The 13,165-nt window shown below is 44.6% G+C and overlaps 1 protein-coding gene across 3 annotated transcripts in view; it reads left to right on the top strand.

Annotated features, from left to right (window-relative positions):
* Positions 1-13,165, top strand: part of CRTC3 (CREB regulated transcription coactivator 3) — an 87,812-nt gene that overhangs the window by 51,305 nt on the left and 23,342 nt on the right. For all 3 annotated transcript variants that reach the window (XM_072950816.1, XM_072950815.1, XM_072950817.1), the window contains exons 4-6: positions 2,983-3,044; positions 4,355-4,417; positions 6,569-6,669. In XM_072950816.1, coding sequence (XP_072806917.1) covers positions 2,983-3,044; positions 4,355-4,417; positions 6,569-6,669 — 226 coding nt within the window. The remainder of the gene's footprint in view (positions 1-2,982; positions 3,045-4,354; positions 4,418-6,568; positions 6,670-13,165) is intronic.

Genomic DNA, 13,165 nt, shown 5'->3' with positions numbered 1-13,165 from the left:
AGAGGGTAGGAGAGAAGACAGTCGGCCTCCAGGCTGCTGTAGGGGGCGGTCCCTGAGCCCTGCCCCAGGTGCCCTTACCACATGGGAACAGGAAGCCAAAAGAATGACCCAGCTGTGCTCAGCAGCCATGAGCAGGCAGCGCAGGAGAGAGAAGGGTGGAAGCTGCTTGGAGCTTCTGCGGCTCAGTAATCCCACCCACAGGGAAGCGGGCCAGCAGGTGTCCTGTCTTATCACTGGGAGGGCTACTCCCCTTCCGCTGGGGACTCGTGGGTGAGCACTTTCCCTCTGACACTCCCCAAGCTGAGAAGGAGTAGGAGTCCACGGGTCAGGGGACTGAGGCAGGAGCGTAAGGGGAAGGCTTTTCCTCTGCTGACCCGCGGGGACTTGGGGAGAGAGAGAACAGACTGGGATGACTCTGAGATTTCCAGCCGGAGCCCCTGGGTGGATGGCGCCCTCCACTGAATACAAGGGACTGTAAGAAGATGAGAGGGAAGACGATTAGTTGGGCTTTGGGTAGAATTTGAGGTACTTTTGGTGGAGAGACTGAGTAGGCGTTTGGAAATGTGAACTTGGAGTTCACGAGAACTGTTGGGAGCTGGGGGTATGGATTCAGGAGTGGGGACTGTGGGTGATAGTTGGAGCCAAATGTATGCGTGGACGGACCAAGGCGAACATGGAGGACGGGGTCGGGGCCTGCTGACAGAGTCTCCAAGGGCGCTCTTCCCAAAGTACCTGGCCACTCCAGCCTCCCGCCCTGCCTCCACTCCACCTGGTACCCAGTGGTGCTGAGACCCTCTCCCCATCCTGTCCTTTTGAGAGCAATGAAAGCAGATGCGAGCAGAGCAGAGAGGCTATGAGGCCACAGAACTTTGGGACCATTAGGGTTGAAGGCAGGAGAGGAGGAGCGTGAACAGGAGTGCAGAGTGGAATAGATAAAAAGGTCCATTATGACGTGGGATTGTTTTTTGACTTAGGCTTAACTAAGATGGTAATGGGTGAGGAGCTGGTCTGGCTTGTTAAAAACCTGCCACCTGCGTTGCTCTTCTGTTTGTTTGCTGGCAATTAGCAGGCACTCTGGAAATGTTTGTTGAATTAAATGGTAAATTCAAGTTTACAAATAAGGATATTTTTCCTGTTTTTACGTTGTTTTTAGACGTATCAGTGTTGTGGAGTAATTAGTCACCTGAACAAAGTTTTCTGAAATCTTCAGAAGAACAAATAAACCTTTTTGGTGTTTTCCTCTGTTGAGTTTAACTGTAAGCTGCTAACATTAGTGGTTCTCTTGATGCCAACAGTTCTTCGGTTTGTAAATATCCATTAAATGAGATGTGATGGTGAGAATTAAGAGAGCTCAGATGTCACATCTTTTAAGTTTAGATGCCTTCAGTCTAGCCATATTATAATTTCAGGAATTTACTTCATGTCCGTGTTGTTAATCTACATCAGAAAGGCTACAATGCTAACTTACACCTCAACATTGAAATAACTGATGTTTGATCATTGCATTATTACGACACCACTGCATTCTAATTTGTATCACTTGTCTAGATAATTGGACTAAATGACTTTTAAGGGTGGCAGTGCACCAGAAGAAGTGGTGAACTTCTGCTTCATGAAATTCAGCTTTTCTGGACAGAGAGTCACCACACTCTGCAGGAAAGAGAAAGGCTCAGTGCCTCTTCTCTCCGAGGGCCTTCTTATTTCTTTCTCACCTTCTCCTTTTCTGTCTTCTACTGGGCTCTGTTCTAATCTGTACTTTGCAAGCATTAAGCCTAATAGTTAATGTTGGAGAAATATCGGGTCTCTTTTTTGAAAATGTCTGCTTTATTGTACTGACTAAGATTCAGATTAAGAAATAAGGTAGCTAGACATGACACAACTGACACACAGGAAGTGAAGCTGTGATCATAATGCTTCTCCTGGCAAAGGAAATATTTCATTAAGAACTCACTAGTGCCCAAGTTTTACCAGTGCCAGATTCCGCCTGCATCATAGTCCCTTCTCATCAAGGCTCCCGTCTCTTCCTGAGCTCTAGCTTATGATGGCTTCTTTTACACAGAGTCACTGAAGATTTTTTTAGCAGGAGAATAATGTAATTTAAGATGTTTTAAGAAGGCTATTCTATGGGTATAATTAACTAAATTAACCAACACGGCTCTGCTGTCCTCAGCATGAGTGGTGTAGCATCACATTTGTCTTTCCGTGCATGTGGAAGATGTGCAAAGGCACACTAAGATGTGCTAAGGCTAGACCCAGGGAAGGATACAGAATTTATGGAATGGGGCCCCTGACAACCCAGGGAAGTTAACATTTCTCCACAAACCTAATGCAGCTCCCTTCTGACGATAAGTAACAGGAACCCTCAACTTGAAGAAAAGGGAATGTATTGGCTGACATCACTAGAAGCCCACAGGCTAGATCTAGGGGCCCGTCCAGTAGCACTGAGACTCTGTCTCTGTGAGGTGCTCCCTCTGAATTGACTTCCAGGGAGAGAAACCCAGATTCACATGGTCCTCAAGCTCACCACCTCCACTGGGGACAGTCCTTTTTTCTCCTCAAAAGCACTCTCATTGGTCCTGTTTATATCATGAGCTCATCATCTCTGAACCAATCACTGGGGGATAAGTTGCCTTGACTGGAAATGCTGAGCCTAAGGGCATCCCGTGGGACAGGGAGGGGAATGCCATGCTTCCCAGGTTTCGGGTGGGGGTGGAGGCAGTTCTTCAAAGTAAAAGATGCTAGGCCGGCAAAAAGAGTAAGGAACACCCCCGATGAACCATGCAAAGATGGCACTGGTTAGAAGACAGAGAAGTAGACTTTTCCAGAGGAAGCTGGTAAGAGAATGCGTGGAGGAAGAGCTGTCTGATGCAGTGATAAAGGTAAGGACCCACAACTCAGTTGTTTTAACGCCCCACGATTCCAGCTTCTTACTTCTGCATCAGCTTTCCATTCATTTTATTTTTCCTTTATTAAAAACTCTACTTTGATGGTGGTACTTTTGGAGCTAATTACGCCTCACAGCCTCTGGATGAGAGTTGGCCAAGGTAAGCAAGCCATGTTTTCAAAGGTATGATGGGCATGTGCTATTTTTGGACGGTTTCACTTTATTTTACCCATCCTGAATGTTGTTTTAGAAATCTCTAATCTAAAGCACAGACTCTTGTTTTCTCTTGTAAAAGTGAAGTTCTTTCTATGCATAATCATAGGGTTATATGAGAGTCTAAAATTAAGTTATTTAAGTAAATCTAGATCTTCATCTTTAAGACCAAATAGAAACACATTTGGATACATTTATAAACATAATACTCTCATTTGGTATTCTTATATCTGAATATATGAGGTGTCTTGGCCACTGAAAGGAACAAAGGCTTTAGTAAGCTCCTAAAGTTGGATTTGATTTAGGGTCTGTTTGAGTATTTTTGTATAGAGAGAATATACACCCCAAAACTGAGTATTTTTGAGAGTGAAAGAATGTACAGTTAACTGAAAAGATGGCTACATCCAGTGGGTATGTGGTGTCATTTTCAGATCACCTAGTCAGATTTCGGAGGCATTTGAAACCATTTAGCTCTCTGGGTTGAGGTCTACTGCCCGTCCATTCTTTGGGCAAATGCTGGCAGCAATTACTGCAGACGATGTATTCAGGACCCAGGAAAGGTCGGTGTGAACGTGGGTAACAGCTGGCCCCTGCCTCCAGTAGGTTTTCAGCTACCCTCAAGAATCTTGAGATCCATGGTTGTAGGATAAACACAGTATTTTATCATAAAAAGATATCTTGAAACAGATTTTAAAAATTTGTATCCAAGAAAAACGGTCTTCGGCACAAGCACGAGGATTCGTGAGATTATTGTTTTCATAAACTGGGTTACTGTACCAGCTGTATGCCTCTTGATGGACATCTGCCTGGGAACGCAGCGTCTCTGCATCCGGGCTTGTCAGGGCGCCCTCTCCACACACACGTCCGGAGTAAGACCTCCTATCCCCTGGAGAGGGGTTGGCCATAGATTTGAACTATTTCAAAATATTTTCAAAGGTGCTTGTTTGACCTTTAAAAATGAAAACCAAAACTCTTATATGCCCAGCTAGCTCATCCGCTCATCCTGCTCTGGTGGATTTGTGACAGTTTTTGTCATGGAAATCAGAAATCACAGGAGCTGGAGAGATCACTCAGTGTGACCTCGTTTTATAACAATGATGAGCCAAGTGAATGAGGTGGTGCGTTGTGAAGTGACTTTCCTCAGGTCGTGCAGCGGGGTAAGTGGAAGAGCCAGTTCTCAAACCCAAGGCTGGAGGATCTCCTTTGCTCCCTGTGGATTGAACTTCTTTTCTTTTTATGTTGTTCTGTTTTTTAAAGGCAGCAGCCTGCTTGGAAGGAAGAGAAGCACCCTGGGTTCAGGCTAACATCTGCACTTAACAGGTACATGGCTGATTTCCTAGTAGAAATAAACTTTAACGTGGAAGACCAATCAACTTGATTGTCCTGATGTTTTTAATATATCATCCATTTGCCAGAGTATGTTTATATCAGCTGTGTCCATATGAAGTGTTAAAAAATGAAGATCCAGATCTCCCACCACGTAATGAACGTCTGCTTGGTATAGTGTAGCTGTATGAGAACGTGAGGTCTGGGTGTGGGATGACAGGGTTTGCCTCTTACTCTGTGACCTTGAACAAGTTACTTAACTTCTCTATGCTTCAGTTTATTCATCTGGAAAGGGGAGATGATAGTACCTATGTGTCAAGGGATGGTTGCAAGAATTAAATAAGATACATAAGAAAGGTGGGAAGCATTAAGTATTCAATAGACGTTAGCTGTTAAATTATCACTATGGGCCGGACCTCCACAGTAAGGTTTCTACATAGGTCATTTTTTTCAATCCTGATACCATCCTATAAGAATGCACATTATTTTCTGTTCTAAGAGGTTAAATGACTTGTCTAAGGCCTCTTAGCTAATATGTAATGGAACTGAGATTTTTTTTTAATTATAGTGCAGAATTTTAACATACTCAAAAGGGGAAAGATTAATAAGTCCATGTGCCCATCCTTCAGTTTCAGTCCTTATCAGCATTCTGCCAGTCTTGTTTCTTCTCTACCCACCCCCCAACCCCAGTACCTCCCACCCCCATCCCACCACCAGTCAGATAGAGTATTTCACCTGTAAATATCTCTAACAGTAGAAAGCTGATTAGAACCTTTTTAAAAAAACATAACTACAATGCCATTGTTTCACTTAACAAAATTAACAATAATCCCAAATATTATCTAATACCCAGTCTATATTCAGATTCTCCCAGTTGTCCCTCTGTATCTGACTGATGTTCTCTTGAGTTTCTTTGAATCTGTAAAGGAGCTGGAATCTGAACCCAGGGTGCTCTGACCACAGCGTCCACGCTCTTCCTGTGGCATCGCGCAGGTTCTGAACTGCCCCTCCCTTGTCTGAGCACAGCACAGCCACGGTGCAGTCAGGCCACATGGCTTCATGGCCGCATGAGGCCATCCCCTGGAACAGACCACAGAAGAAGCATTTTAAGCTAATTTGAAGTCTCTCTCAAGTTCTTTTTATGGCAGATGGTTTGACCCTTGGATGAGATAAGTAAATAATCAGCTCTTGGAGCAGAAGCTGTGTACAAATTGGAGCTGTCTGGGAGAATTTCAGAAATTTGCTATAGTTCAGTGGTTCGCAAACTTTTTGTCTTAAGACTCCCTTGAACCTTAAAACCATTGAAGCCCTCAAGCAGTGTTTGTTTATGTGGGTATATTTATTGACATTTAGCTATTGATTTTGGAAGTTAAGTTGAGAGGTTTCTAGAAGATACTCATTAATGCATTTAGAAATAACAAGAAAAAATAATAAACATATAATAATGTCAACCAAAATAGTATCTTTTTAAAAGAAGCACAGTTATATTTTCTGAAACGAATTAATTTACTGAGAAGACTGACATTGTTGTACCTTTTACAAATCCCTGGGAGATAGCTGCACTGTCTGCTTGTGCATTGGGTCTGCAGCGGCATTGCAGCTATGGGTCACATAGCTGCTGGAAGAACCACTGTGCTTACGAAAGAACGAGAGTGAAAGGGCAGAGAACACGTTAGTAGTATTTTGAAAGTTGTCCTGATCTTGCATTCTCTCTGAAAGTGTTTGAGCATCCCTGCTATCGGCGGTCCTTCATGTAGGAGGAGTTATTCTCAGACGGGGAGGGTCTAGCGCAGCCACAGAGAATAGACTGTCACAGCGATCTTTGGAGTTGCAAGGAAAAATGGGAAGTTTCTTAGAGGAAGCCACGAATCTGAGGTCTGTCTTGTTGAACCAGATCCTTATGCCATCAGCTTCAAAAGATAAGATCATACAAGTACAAATTTCAGTCTTTTGGGTGTGGGCCATCCCCAGTGTCTGCTATTGATGTAAAGGACTTCAGGTAGGTCTAGACCCCTCCTTTTTTGGTTGATTGTAAATCGATTGATCTTGCCTTCCCTCCTGTTGGTAATTTTCAGTGAAGAATATTGCATTTTCACTAAAGAAAAAAAAAAAATTTTCAGCCAGACTCTCTCCTCCCTCTCCTAGGACCAATTCTGATTCTGCTCTTCACACAAGTGCTCTGAGCACCAAGCCCCAAGACCCCTATGGAGGAGGGGGCCCGTCGGCCTGGCCTGCCTCATACATGGGTAAGACACACGGGCCAGCCGCCAGCTCTGTGCTGCTCATTCTGTCCTGTAGGCCCAGGAGGAGAAAAGCTGAAACCGCGCCCGCACTTCCCGGGTTCGTGGTCTTCAGAGCAAAGCTCCCAGCAGGGGAATGTGTGTGTTCATGATGAAGTGAAACGGAGCTCCTCTCCTGCCTTCTCCACCGCGGATTCTCTCTTCTTGGCATCTCTTGGCCCTCAAGCTTCCTCCACTCCACACTGTCCAATTTTTAGGCCCTCATCATTTTTGCAGGAACTCATCAAAACTTTCTAATTGATCTCCTTATTTCCAGTCCAGTGTCCTCTCAGTCTAGTTTTACATTGGACTCTCTGAAAGTCCTCGCTTCCCATCCAGGCTCTGGACAAACCGAGAACTCAAACTAGAAGTGCCAGATGGAGGTAAATACTGCCTTTATTCCTGACAAGAGGAAGTGGCTTCTCCCAGTGGGTCCATGCCTATCACGACTGGACCCCAGAAGGAGGCTGGCTCCCGAGTGGCCAGCAGCCCTGGCCCAGGGCGGCCCCCAGGGGAGGAGCACGGAGGTCAGACCAAGGGGCAGGGCCGAGAGAGAAGGCAGGCTCTTGGAGGGAAGGCGCGCCCCTGGGCAGGGGAAGGGGGAGCCACACCACCTGCTGGCTTGTTCCCCACTCTTCTGCGGTCACTGTTCCACCACCCTTGGGCAGGGTGAGTAAAAGGGTGGAGAGAGGCCAGAAGTGACCAGGAGTGGGGATGAGATTCATGTCATCTGCTTCCAGAGTGAACCCAAATCTGATCATATTGCTGCCTGCTTAAAACCTCACCTCCAGGAGAGTCCAAATCTCTCAGTTTGGAATGACATGAATGCCAGGGTCTGGCCCCCCACCCATCTCTCTCTCCCTTCTCTCCTTACTCACAGCCCCTCCCCCAAGTCTTTGAACCCCTTGGGGTTCTATTAATGTTCCATCCTGCTCCCATCTCTTCCTCTCTTAACTTACTCCTGGCTACCTGACCAGCATCCTCAGCTCTGACCCCATGCCTGTGGGGCCACCTTGACCTTTCTCCCTTTGCCAGCCCAGAACTCCCCGTGTCCTTCTAACGTCTCAAAGCTCCTAAGTATAGATGGCCGTCTTGGCACCTGTGTCACTTGACCGCTTTTCTCAGGATGTGCTTCTCTGTTGCTCCATGTAGATTTCTGACAATTAGCTTCTTAATGGTCTCACCTGCAGCACAGCGCCTGGCACAGAGGAGCCCTCAGTGATGGAGAAGCGTGGAGAAATTACTCAATGGCTTATGTGCACAGAGCACTCACTAAAACCACTCTGGTTGCTGACATCTAACCTGCCCATGAAACAAGTCTGATTCACTAAGACATATTCCAAGCCTGCCTTCCTGGGGTTTATAATCTAGTAGGAACAGTTGTCCTGAATTATCCATTCCAATGCAGATCGACTCTTGTCCACAAACAGGGGAATCTTTGGCCAAGATAATACTAGCTTTTCTGGTTTTCTTTACTTTTTAGATAATTTAAAGCCTAAATAGTCTCTGTTCCTTCTGCAGAGAACATTCAACATCTTATTTCCTTGCATATAGTGGGGATGGGATTCAACAGTCCTTGTATTTGTTGTAATAATGCTGTTTCTGTTCTCTTGGTGCAATTCAGAGATGACTGCATTTACCCAAATGGTTGTTTGCTTGTAAAGTATGAGATCTTTTAGAATCGGTTAGGGCTGCCTAGCCGCCTTCACGCATGGGACTATGAGAATAAAGCCGACAATTATGTTGGAATTGGATAAGGGACCACTGCTCACTGATCAGAAAAGTGGGACATATGGGAAGATGAGTAGTTTAGCTTCTGTATAGGTAGAGATTTAGGAATATACAAGCCTAAAAAAGGCAGAGACTGTTATTAGTGGGGATGCTGGTGAGTGCAGCAAGATCTCGGTCTCCCTGGATTGGAAGGGAACCAGACTGATAGGTTTTTACTCGGAACCCCAAATAAAGAGCTGCATTTCCGCCTCTGCCATTCCTTGGTTTGTGTTGCCCTCTATTTAAAGTTTACACTTTTCTGGAAAGGGCCAAAGACCTAGAGAGAACAAGGGAATCATAGATAACTTAAGTGAGATTGTGAGGCCTGCATGTAGAGAGAAACAAGTACCTAAAGAAAGTAATTAGTTGAGTGAAACATTTATGCTAAGAGTGAGGTAGCCTTGGAGGGAAGAGGTGAGAAGTGTCAGAAGGTGTGAGTGAGGATGAGTAAGAAAAGCGAAAGAATGTAAATGTTGATTGTAGTAGACAGAGCAATAAGGAAAGCAGGAAGAAAGAAAGAAATCCCAGAGCAGAATTCCCAGGTTGACTGTAGAGTCAGAGTGGGCACTCCTTTTCAAATCAGCAGTGAGAAATTGTTGGGCCCCAATTTCTGACAACTGTGGAAGGTGGACTGACCTCCAGCTTGAAAGTCTGAGCTGGGTGCCTGCTTCTGCACAGTTGCCTTGCAAGTATAGCAGAACTCAGAAACACATCCAAATATGGATGTGTTTACATGGGAAAGCCAGTGTGTTTAAAATATTACTCAAGTCTCCAAGGATGGGAATTATTTCTGGAGAATTATATTTGTTGGTGGGAGCTATTTTAAATAGTTTCATGTATTTTCCCCCTGTAATTCATTAAAGTTTTTCATTTTCTTTCCTTTTGGACTTTAAAAATATCGACTAGCTTTGCAAAAAGGTATTTCTTATTATGGGACCAACCAAATAAAGTAAAGATTTAAAAAGTGATGGGAAAATATAATTGAAGCCCAGAATTAGGCTCCATAGGAGAAGCAATAACTGTTCTTTCCCTTGGAATCTTTCCTGAGCGTAATGATGTAGCCTCAGTTAATGCTCCCACTTGTTTTTTTTTTTTTTTTTGTAAGCAGATGATGAGGGAGCATCTGCTCATATCTTAACTACATAAGCAATAGACTGTGATACATTTGTGAGCAGAGGTTTGTGTCCCAAGAAAACAAAGCCATTAGTCTGATACATGGTTAGTAATTTTCATAATGGTTATTGAGCTGCACAACAATTAAGCAAACATGGTAAGTAGTTGATATAAATGATAGAAATAAACTTTTATACAACCAAACAAGATTTTTATAGTTCTCTCTTCTTGTTTAATCATCCAGAATTTATAAAGAGAAATATTGATCATTTCCCTGGTAGCATGTGCAGTTTGTCATTTCTCACACACGCGCACACATGCACACACACACGTGCAGAGATGGATAAGCATGAGACCACTGTGACACTTGCCCTGTCCCATAGTCTAGGACTGTCCCTAACTCTCCTCTACTCATCACCAGTGAATGGAGGAGGGGCTGGGTGGCCCCTGTCCTTTCAGGGAGCAGTCTAGAGCTGAAGGCAGGAGAGGGCATGCTAGTTGCCTTCTTTGCACCTGCAGCCGGAGCAGTTGATGCTGAGTATTCCCAGCCTTGAGAACTATGGCCCTGAGCTCCTCCCTGGGAAAGAGGCGTGCCTTGGACTTCAGTAACCTTTCCATAGGCAGTACCTTTGACTAGCATAGTTAAGAAGGCTTAAAATGCAAATAACCCTGAAAGAAGCAAGCCTGTTCATGACCCTGGTTGAACAGAGAGGAGGGAGACAGGGTTGGCAAAAGCATCCCAGATCTAGAGAGGGGCAAGAGTGTCACCCAGATGGCAGGAAGGCCCAGATGGGGAGGCTGAAGCACCAAAGGCTTCTTAAAGGGCACACTCCGGTTACAGAACCTACCTCTTGCCTCTGCCTCTATTCAGCAAATCAAGACCGTGCTAGGAGTTACTTTAGATTCGTCGGGCACAGGAGTAGGGAGTGGGAACATGGTCTTGTTACACTTAGGAGGTCAGCCCTCAGTGGCTGTGAGACCTCAAGGTTTCTTGGAACACAGATGCAGCCCTGGTCATTGCTGTCCCATCCCCTGGGGCACTGATATGAGTTTCCTCTGTTTCTAGATATCCAGTCACAATTCGTTCCTTTTTATTTTTATCCCTTTATTTATAGTTGAATCATATGATATTTTTTATCCAGTAGTGAAAGTCCAGGCTTGGACATTTTGGTTATACATTGAGTTGGTGCTAACATACCAGTTATTGCTACCACCATGCTTCTGGTTACCTAAACTCCAAACCTGGGTTTCTCATTCCCATACCACTCACACCCGCTCAGTAGCCAAGTCCTGTTCATTCTGTCCCTGCAGCGTGTCTCAGATCTGCCACCTCTCTTCTGTCCTCACTGCCAGTAAATACCCTACTTCTTTCCTTCTTGCCTGGACTATTAGAGTGATGTTCCACTTCATCTCCCTGCCTCTAGGCTTTCTCCTCTCAATCCATCTCTCACTCTTCTGCAGAAACAATCTCTCTAAAGCTTAGCTGGGAGGAGGGGGGAGGTAGAGCTCAGTGGTAGAATGCATCCTGGGTTCAATCCCCAGTGCCTCCATTAAAATAAATAAATAAACATAATTACCCTCTCCCACCAAGAGAAAACTTAAAGCTTGGCTGTAGTCATGTCACTTCTCTAACCGAAACCTTCTATTCTCTACCTTACGCCAAATTACTGGCAGATGCCTTCAATCCAGCCTCATCTCCCATTCCTCCCATCTTGAGCTCCAGCCAGACTACACCATTCTCCACCCTGCTGTGCCCTCCCCCTTCCTCTGCACCCCTACCCTCGACCCCCTCTTCCTCTTCCTCCTCCTGTCTTTACACTGGGGCTGTCTTCCTCTTCACTCCTGAGTGTCTGAATCCCTCTAGGTGCAGCAAGGTAGGCATTCTGAAGGCACAGAGGTCAGAAGCCTAGTCCTGAAACTTCCTGGCAGTGTGATGTTGGGGTGATAATAGCGCCTGCCTCATTGAGTTGCTGAGTAAGTGCCCGGCACATAGCGAGCCAGCAATACCACTGGCTCTGTTGTTATCATCATCCTCATCGTTGTCCTTCAGTGCCTAACCCAGGTGCCACCTCCTTCATGAAGCCTTCCTTCTGTTCCAGCCTGACAGAGAGGGTAACACTAAAGGGATATTATGTGAGATGTCTGCACACCACTCAGGTGGTTCCACAAGGTAGCCCTCAATTGAGTCCTCAAGTTCCAGGGACAGGTCAGCCTTGCTAATGAAATTGAAAACTGACCTTACTATTTAAACCCAGAGTGATTGGTGCCTTGATAATGAAGAGATGCTTCAGCATTGCCGTGTAAAACTCGGTTCTTTATCTGTAATAGAATAGTCACTTTTTAGTGATCTGAATGGTCTTTCCCAGTGTGAGGGTCCCAGGGACACCAGAATACGAATCAGAAGCTTCTCTCCTCCTGTTGGTAGTGCTGACCGTAGAGCACACCGTTTGTCTCTCTGCACCTCGCCTCCCAGTGTTCTGTTCACGCTGCCTTTCTTCAGGTGTGTGCGATCAGGATGACGCCACGGCCTTGTCCAGGCCTCTCAAAGGGACTATCTGCAGGAAAGTCCTCTGAGTGATTATTAAAAATGTAGATTCCTGGGCCCACCCCCCCGGCTTCTAAATGACAATCTGTGAGGTTTGGGCCCATAAGTATGCCTCCTAGCAAGCTTGCCCAGGTGGTCTTTATGTGCACTGAATAAAGTTCTCAGTCACTAGCTTGGATTCTTTTCCCATGGGCCTGGGAGAAACTGTATGCGCATGCTTAATTTTTCGTTTTCCTGCTCCTGGGGACTCTCAATATTGCCCAGCTGCTGGGCTCCACTAACATTTTGTATCTTCCAGCTGATACAGACTTTGCTTCCATGTTCTATCTTCTCACCTACGCCTATTTATTGCCTGCCACACCTAGCACAGGGATTTAAATGTGTTGAATGAATGATTATTAAACATTTAGTTTAAATTTTATAGACTAGTCAGGTTAACTTATAGATTAAGCTTATCCAGAAACATACTTAAACCTGAAGTAAGCTATATTTAAAAGCTTAGATCTTAAAAATTTGTCCTGATTTTATACTGAAAACTCGTTTGGTATATACTTGATTGCTCCAAGGAGAATGCTAACATGTAACATTCTTGGCACAATTTTTTGGTTTTAGCTTGGACCAACAGGGTATATTGTACTTGTCATCTGCAATATATTTTATGCATTAAAAATACTTTGTTCAGCCAGAATTTATCCCCAGTCAAATTTTTAAAACTTCATGTATAGCTGTCATATATACTATTCAAATTGACTGAGACTCCAGATAAGTTTCCTTTTAAAATGACTTGACTGTAAGAAATATAAATACAACATATAGCATGGAACTTCCAATTTGTTCCTCTAGACATTCATGGTGAGTGTGAAACAGTGATGTAGACTTTTTGAGTTACGTCCCCTTCCTTCCATGACAAAGCATTTGGAGGAGAGTTTCTATCTGTGTACTTCATTACTCTACGATTTGAATAGAGGTTCTCAGACTTTGTAAATTGTTCTTTCAGGACAAAGACGATAAAAAAAATTTAAGACTGAGATAATT

Source organism: Vicugna pacos, chromosome 27 (genome assembly GCF_048564905.1).
Source record: "Vicugna pacos chromosome 27, VicPac4, whole genome shotgun sequence".
In the NCBI taxonomy this organism is placed as follows: Eukaryota; Metazoa; Chordata; class Mammalia; order Artiodactyla; family Camelidae; genus Vicugna; species Vicugna pacos.
Note: the sequence above shows the minus strand (reverse complement) of the source record. Positions and strands in the feature narration are given on the sequence as shown.